This window comes from Lipotes vexillifer, unplaced genomic scaffold (genome assembly GCF_000442215.2).
Source record: "Lipotes vexillifer unplaced genomic scaffold, Lipotes_vexillifer_v1.1 scaffold1824, whole genome shotgun sequence".
Taxonomy (NCBI): Eukaryota; Metazoa; Chordata; class Mammalia; order Artiodactyla; family Lipotidae; genus Lipotes; species Lipotes vexillifer.
Window position 1 is genome coordinate 778,558 of NW_006789288.1, and position 8,317 is coordinate 786,874.

Here is an 8,317-nt window from a genome sequence, read left to right on the forward strand (position 1 = left end):
TGACTCGGTGATAACTCATCTTTCCTTGGCTTCTGTCTCTGCCTTGTGTCACTTCCTCAGTCCCCACCGAGTTGTTTCCTGGAATCACCTCTGTATAAAACTCTTGAACTCGATTTTTCATTTGAAGATCTGCTTTTGGCGGAATCCAAACCAAGACAGCACATCAGGTCTCTGCGCTTTGGTTGAGCATCGTAAAAAGAGATAATAGTCAAATCCAAATGCTAAAAGCGTTCACAGTCCAAAAGGTTGCTGAGCAGGACAGCAGGGTGCTGAGTGCCTGGTGACCGAGGAGCTGGGGCTCGGGGGGGGGGTGTGTGTGGTGAAACCTGGGGGAAGGATGGGCGATTTATCCCCAGTCTCATTCTCCAGCCTCAAGATTCTACTTTCCTGCACCCGCATCTCCCATGAGAGACCATTCGCTCTCAACCACGCGTGTTTGTGTTTGCCTCCCAAGGCCCCGTCGTTTTCGGCGAGCCCATCGCTGCCAGTCTGGGGACGGATGGCACCCATTACTGGAGCAAGAACTGGGCCAAGGCGGCGGCCTTCGTGACCTCCCCTCCCCTGAGCCCAGACCCTACGACGCCCGACTACTTGACCTCCCTGCTGGCCTGGTGAGAGCCCCGGGGGTGGCGGGCTCGTGGGCCTGGGCAGGGGGGCAGGACTTTCGGGAGCGGAGGGTTGAAGGATAGGAAATCGCAGCTGGTTCAGACACACTTGGGAAGGGGCCTTGGGTTGGCTGCCCGGGAGACCTCAGAACAAAACCCCGGGTTGTTTACAGCAGGCCTTTGGGCCTTTGAGTCAGTAACTGCTCCATTCATGTTTATAGGTCACCTCCCATTCATTCAGTGATATTTAAGCACCTGTGTGCCTGGCACTGTGGAGTATTGAGAAACATCCAGAATTAGGAATGTGAGATCAGGATCCTAATCCTGCCTCAACCCCTAATTGGCTGTGTCACCCTGGCCGTGTCACATAACCTGTAATGTCTCTGCCTCAGTTGACACATCAGCAAAGTGGGCAGAATACAGTACCTACTGCAGAGGTGGGTGAGAGACAGCGTAGGTAAAAGGCCTGGAATTCAGGGTTCACAGCGGCCACTGCATTACACTCTGCTTCCTGCACACAGTAGGAGCACAGCTACTTTAACCCCTTCTCTGCCATCAGCCAGTGTGAGGGAAGAACACTTAAGGCCACGGGAGAAGGCTAAGCGGTGAGGTGTGCAGGCTGCTCTGGAAGCGGAGATGCAAGCTTGGAAGGCTTTCTGGAGGAAGTGACATCAGGCCCAGAGCTAGGGGATGCATAAGAGTTTCCCTGAGGGGTGAGAATAAGGTGGGACTTCTAATCAGAAGGAACTGTAAGGGGGTGAGGGTGTGTTCTCCTTTTCCCTAAATGCTGCAGCAGCCCATGACATACCTGGCGTCTGCAGCCTGATGTCTGGTGGGCAGCTCCAAGTCCAAAACAAAACCCCCATCTTCCCCCATGAAGCTGCTGCTCCCACAGTCCTGCCCATCTCAGGAGACGGCAGGACATGGACCAAAGGCCCTGGCATCTGGCCGCTTCTCGCCCCCTTGGCTGCAGCCATCCTGGCTCGAGGGCCATCATTTCTCACCTCCTGACAAGGCTCTCTATTTCCATACTGCCCCTTCCACACCCTTATCGCATCACAATCTGTTCTCAAAAGACGCTCAGATATTTTAAAACCGAAATCGGACCAAGCCAGCCCTCTGCCAGGAGACCTCCAGGGTCCTTTCCTCTCAAAGAGAAACACAAGTTCCCACAATGTCCCTCAAGGCTGAGCCTGATCTTGCCCTCGCTCCTCACTAACCTCGCCTGGTCCTCTTCTCCCCTTGGCTCCCTCGGTCCATCCCACTGGTGTCGCGCTAACTAGACCCCAGGCAGGATGGTGCCACAGGGCCTTTGCACTCACCGTACCCCTGCCTAGCACTCTTTTCTTCATCATCTTGCGGTTTGCTCTATGCCACCTTCACATCTTTGCTGGAAGATTTCTTCTCAGTGAGATAGTTCTGATCATCTTCTTAAAAACAGCAGTCCCAGCGCTACCCCATCACACACACACCCCCCCCACTCACCCTAACCCTCATTCTCCTGACTGTATGTTCCTGACTCCCGCCCCCCGCTCACCCTGCACTGGAATGTCAGCTAATGAACACAGGAATTTGTCTCTTTCTGCTTATAGACGCATCCCCATTGCCTAAGACCATGCCAGACACAGGAAGTGTGCAACACACCTTTGTGAATAAATGAGTGAATGTCACATCCAAATATATTTCTGTACATCTACGTGATTGCTAACGTGCCCTGGGGCCCCGAAATGGTGGCTGGCCTCTGCCCTCGTTGAAAATCACAAAATAAAGCTCCACTTATTCCATTGATTCAGATGCCAGTTAGGGGCTCATCATATAGCCCCAGAGTATTTTCTCTCCAAAGCCTGAGTGACAGAAAAGCAAACCCAGTGAGCTTGTGTCACTTTGCTACAACCAATGAATAGCATTTTGTCCTCCCAGCACAGCACAGAAACATTAGCCAGGCCTTACATCAACAGCCTTACAGAGGGGGACCAAGGTCAGCACATTATGGTTTCCCATGTGACCTGGCGGAGACACGAGGCCAGGGACATGACCATCCTTCCAGCACAAACATCCGTGACTCTGTGAGACACACAGGCACGTGCTGGAGGCTGGGTTTTATTCACTCACTTATTTATATATCCATTCAGTCACTCATCCATTCATTCATTGGCTCCACTCAGCTTTTTTTCTTCTTTTTTAAACATCGAGATAAAATTCACGTAGCATAAAAATTCACCGAGCACTCGATTTTAAAGAGAAGAGGTGGAGGATGGAGAGAGGAGCAAGGGAGTTGGCATCTTTGGCGCCTGCCGTGTGCCAGGCAAGTAGCTCATTGTCTCCTCAGGGTGATCTGGGATGGAAGATTCCATTCTCTTTTCCATTTTACGCATGAAGAAAAGAGGAGTGACTAGCTGAGCCAGGAGGTGGCAGTTCTGGGATTTAAAAGCAGGCCCGCTGGATTTGCAAAGTCAAATTGCATCAGGGGCTGTTCACAGGTATAGTGAGATGCATGGAAGCAGAGTCACTCTGTTGGCCTCTAGCATCTTCTGTTCTCAGCAAGTCTCTCCTCACAGATGCCTGCAGCATCTTGAGGCCCTGTGGACTCTCTCCGGGGGGTAAAAGAACAGACCCACTGCCCCAGGATCAGAGCGTTTTAGGGCAGGAGGAGGCTGACCCGGAGAGCCTTACCTGGACCAGCTGGAGCCCACACTCAAACACAACCCTCTCCCGATGCACAGGCCTCTTTCCCGTCTTCAACAAGACACCAAAGGCCACAGGGCCTTCCGGTGTCACTCAGTAAGGCCTGTGATGTGCCCCAGATCTCTGTGGGGTTTTGAGTTTCACAGCCTCCTCGGGCGTCTGAAGTCAGGGTCCGCTCCTCAGCATGAGCTCAGGTCTGAACCCCACCCTGTTCTGTCTTTGCCAGTGGAGACCTGCAGGTCACAGGCAGCGGCCACTGTCCCTACAGCACTGCCCAGAAGGCAGTGGGCAAGGACAACTTCACTCTGATCCCTGAGGGCGTCAACGGGATAGAGGAGCGGATGACCGTGGTCTGGGACAAGGCAGTGGTAAGGCGGCGCCGTCTCCCTCCTGGAATATTCTAGAAACACCCCTCCTGCCCATCAAAGCCATGCGTTATGCACTTCTGGTTCTTAAAAGTCCCTTCTTACTTTGAGGCAGAAGCAGAGTGCACTTGGAGGGCACACGGAAAACGCGTGACCCTTAAGAAAGCAGCGCGAGTCCTGTGGTGTCCTTTGCATTTGCAGGTGTGACAGCAGCTGTCCTTTAGTCTTTAAGGATGAAAATGTTTTGTTTTGTTTTGTTTTGTTTTGAACCACATCTTGGTCCACGTAAAGATGACTTTGTAAACTGTGTATGTGTTCGGGTTTGGGGTTGAGAGTGGGTACGGGGGCTTCCTGTTGCATAAGGAATCCCCAGGTCACACCCTGATCACTCACTTGAAATAGTAGATTTATATTTTCTGTTAACCTTGGGCCCAATGAAACTGACCAGATGTCAGGGTGGCCGTTGTGGAAATGTCATCACACCTCTGAACGGTTAATTACGTTTCTGCTCTGATGAAGCCAGGCCTCTGGCACTCTTTCAGGGTGGCCTGGTTCCAGCAGGGAGAGGAGAAAATTCCAGAGTCCTTGTAAGGACTCCTGTTGGCTGGTTTCGATCTATGCCTGTCTGCCCCTTCTGGTCCTGTTATGAGATGCTCTTTTCACCAATGGATCTTGTCTTCAGGCTACTGGCAAGATGGATGAGAACCAGTTTGTTGCTGTTACCAGCACGAATGCAGCCAAGATCTTTAACCTGTATCCCAGAAAAGGGCGGATTGCCGTGGGCTCGGACGCCGACGTGGTCATCTGGGACCCTGACAAGGTGAAGACCATAACAGCCAAGAGTCACAAGTCGGTAAGTCCTGGTTTATTAGTGACACTCCTGGCTTGGGTGAGCAATTCTTGCTCTGCAATCATTTTAGAAGCCTCTGGTTAAAAATGACTTACGAGTTTTCCAACTAGAATGTGATCTGATATCTGGCATGACTCGGTCTTTCAGATTTCTCCTCCAGTTGGAGAGATTGGGAGAAGGGTTTGGTGCAGGCTCAACTAAGCTGTTCTTGCATGTGTCTCTCCCACGGCGCTCTCTCTCTCTCTCTCTCTCTCTCTCTCTCTCTCTCTCTCTCTCTCTCTCTCTGGGGCTCCTGTCTACAGATGCATGCATTCTTAAACAGCTGACTCTGCTCCTAATTCCATGGAGCAAGCCATCAGGCTCAGAGAGGGGACATATAAGGTCCAAGATTCTTTCTCCAATTTAGTTATCAAGCTGGAGAGGGTTTGATCTGCTATATCAGAAACCTACTTCAGTTTGGGGCTGGGCTCGCAGTCATCAAAGGAAAGGATTGGACTGACTCGTGCACACTCTCCCGGGCTCCAAGCCCCAAGCCTATGGGTGCGGGTTTTCTCTGCCCTTCGTATCTTACATGCCCTTGATTTCTTCACTCATCCATCAAACCTCTAAGGATGCAGGGAGACATAGGACATCTTTCCCTCCCTGAGTACTTGCTTCAGACCCACTCTGCATGGTCAGCAGCAGTCTTGGGTCCAGATTAATGTTCACACTCACAAGACACAGAGTCCTCAGCCTGGTCCCTGGTTCACCAAAGTCTGTTACAGGGCGTGGGCTGGGAGGCAGAGCGTGTGCACACGGCATCACTCTGCGATGGGAGTCCTCATCCCCCTCGGCTGCCATTCCCCAGCCCAGTGGTCACTTGCTGGTGAGGGGCGAGACCACGTGCATGGGGACAGAACACCAGGCACAAGGAAGCCTCAAGAGAAAGTGACAAGGACCACTTGTAGCAGCTCATGAGTGTGGCCCGCAGGTCCCCCTCGGCCACAAGACCCATGGCCTGGGGACAGAGAGGTCTGTCCAGCTTATCAACCAGTGGTTATTCCTGAAATAACCAGAGCTCCCTGATGACAGGCTGGCTTCCCTCACCCCCCTCCCTGGGGACAGGTCAGGAGGAAATGAGCCTGAGGTAGCCTCCCCTGGAGAAAGGTGTATGCTGTTCTCCACACTCACCGCCCAGCAGACACACGACTCCGTTTTAATTACTATGGACGTGGTGATGTGCACAGACCAGGTGGGCTCTGGGAAGGCAGGAGAGGCGCGCTGCCCCGCAGTGGTGTCAGCTCACAAGGCCGTTGTGGTCCAGGAAAGAAGAGGACACTGGGTCAAGGAGCAGGGGTTCCAGTTGTTATCAAATTCCAAATATTATCAAATATTATCTTGTAGTTACTCTGTGCTTACATTTTCCATGCATCATCTCACTTAATACAATAACCTTCTAAGTTAGGTATGTTATTATTTATGAATAAGTAAGAAAATGGACAGAGAGAGGATACGTGTATTAGTCTCCTGGGGCTACTGTCACAAAGTACCACAAACTGGTGGCTTGAAACAACAGAAATTGACTTTCTCACAGTTCCGGAGGCCTGAAGTCTGAAATCAAGGTGTCAGCAGGGCCGGGCTCCCCTCTCTTCTCTTGGAGAGAATCTGTTCCATGCCTTTCTCCTGGCTTTTGGTGTCGCTGGCCATCCTTGGTCTGTAGATGCGTCACTCCGATCTCTGGCCGTCTCCCTATGTCTTATCATCTACTTATAAGGACACCAGTCATTGGATTTAATGCCCACTCTACCCCAGTGTGACCTCATCTTAACTAATTACATCTGCAATGACCCTATTTCCAAATACAGTCACATTCTGAAGTACTGGGGGTGAAGACTTCAACATACCTTTCTGGGGACAGTTGAACCAATAAAAATAAGTCACACAGCTGAGATTACCCATGTGAGAAGGAATGTTTCAGATTCGTTAAACTTGAAAAGCGTGCCGTCTCTGTCCCAAGCCAGATTGGAATTATTTTCATAAAAAGAAGAGGCCAGTTCAGGATGCTGTGAGACCAGTTGGCCACAGCGTTTTTGTCTGTTCCATTTTCTCTGTTTAAAGCAATGCAATTCACATAGTGCAGGAAACAAATGTTTTTCAGAACATGGATTGAAAAATGCCGTCTTAGGGCTTGGTTTTATTTTTTCAGTTTTAAAAAGATTCCTTTTGACGATGAAACTCATTTCTTATATCTTGATCGGTGATTAAAAATTTAAATCTACTTTCCTGTAAAAAGAACACAACTTTTATTCTTTCATATCTTCGTGGGAAAAGTATTTGCTTCAAAGTATCACACTATAGGTCACATACATGCTTGTATATCCAGAGACTACATAGTTTTTTTACACTCTTTATGCTTAGATATAATTCACGTGACATAAGTTTCACCATTTTTAAATGTACAGTGCAGTAGTGTGTTTAGTATATTGAGAAAGTCGTACAATCACCACTACTAATTCCAGAACGTTTTCATCCCCTCAGAAAGAAACCCAATCCCCATCAGCAATTATTCCCCATTCCTCCTCCCCAGGCCCCTGTCAACCACAAATCTGCTTTCTTTCTGGATTTGTTTATTCGGGACATTTCCTATAAATGGCATCACACAGTATGTGGCCTTTTGTTTCTGGTTTCTGTTTACCTGGTATCATGTTTTGGAGGCCCATCCACACTGTAGTAGGTATCAATCCATTCCTTTTTAATGTTGAATAATCTTCCACTGCTTGGATAAACCACATTCATCCATTGATGGATATAAACATACACCATACTTATCCACTTATCAGTGTCAGGCTATCTTTTTTTTTTTTTGCCGTACGTGGGCCTCTCACTGCTGTGGCCTCTCCCGTTGCAGAGCACGGGCTCCGGACGCGCAGGCTTAGCAGCCATGGCTCACGGGCCCAGCTGCTCCGCGGCATGTGGGATCTTCCCGGACCGGGGCACGAACCCGTGTCCCCTGCATTGGCAGACCACCAGGGAAGCCCCAGGCTATCTTTTATAGGACATAAAAGACTGAGGAACAGTAGTTGCTTCCTGGGAGAGGTACTGGGGAACTGGGGCTCCAGCATGGGAGACACAACAGTTTTTTAAATCAGAGTCTTCTGTATTATTTGAGTTTTTACATTGTTCATAAGTACCTTTAGGAAATAAAACAATTAGCTTTTATTTATTTTTTTAACATCTTTATTGGAGTATAATTGCTTTACAATGGTGTGTTAGTTTCTGCTTTATAACAGTGAATCAGCTATACATGTACATATATCCCTGTGGGATAGGGAGGGTGGGAGGGAGACGCAAGAAACAGTTCGCTTTTAAAACTCTATGTGGGGGGCTTCCCTGGTGGCGCAGTGCTTGAGAGTCCGCCTGCCGATGCAGGAGACGCGAGTTCGTGCCCCGTTTCGGGAAGATCCCACATGCCGCGGAGCGGCTGGGCCCGGGAGGCATGGCCCACGGGGGGAGATCTCCCCAAAGGGGAGGCATCTCTGATATGTTAGGTCCTTAAAACAAAAAAAAAAAAAAAAAAAAAACTCTATGTGGTCGTGGGACTTCCCTGGCAGTCCAGTGGTTAGGACTCTGTGCTCTCACTGCCAAGGGTGCGGGTTCGATCCCTGGTCGAACCCTGGTCAGGGAACTAAGATCCCGCAAGCCATGCAGCGTGGACAGAAGTAGAAAAATTAAACAAACAACAACAGCCAAAAACTCCATGTAGTTGTGAAATATAGAATGTGACATCTGTGGGTAATATAACCTGAGCCTCATAAGAATTCCCCAATTGAGGA

General features: G+C 49.7%; 1 protein-coding gene across 2 annotated transcripts in view; it reads left to right on the forward strand.

Annotated features, from left to right (window-relative positions):
• The window catches only part of CRMP1 (collapsin response mediator protein 1), a 68,438-nt gene that overhangs the window by 49,851 nt on the left and 10,270 nt on the right, over positions 1 to 8,317 (forward strand). For both annotated transcript variants that reach the window (XM_007462459.1, XM_007462460.1), the window contains exons 9-11: positions 455 to 611; positions 3,517 to 3,658; positions 4,338 to 4,508. In XM_007462459.1, the coding sequence (XP_007462521.1) occupies positions 455 to 611; positions 3,517 to 3,658; positions 4,338 to 4,508 (470 nt within the window). The remainder of the gene's footprint in view (positions 1 to 454; positions 612 to 3,516; positions 3,659 to 4,337; positions 4,509 to 8,317) is intronic.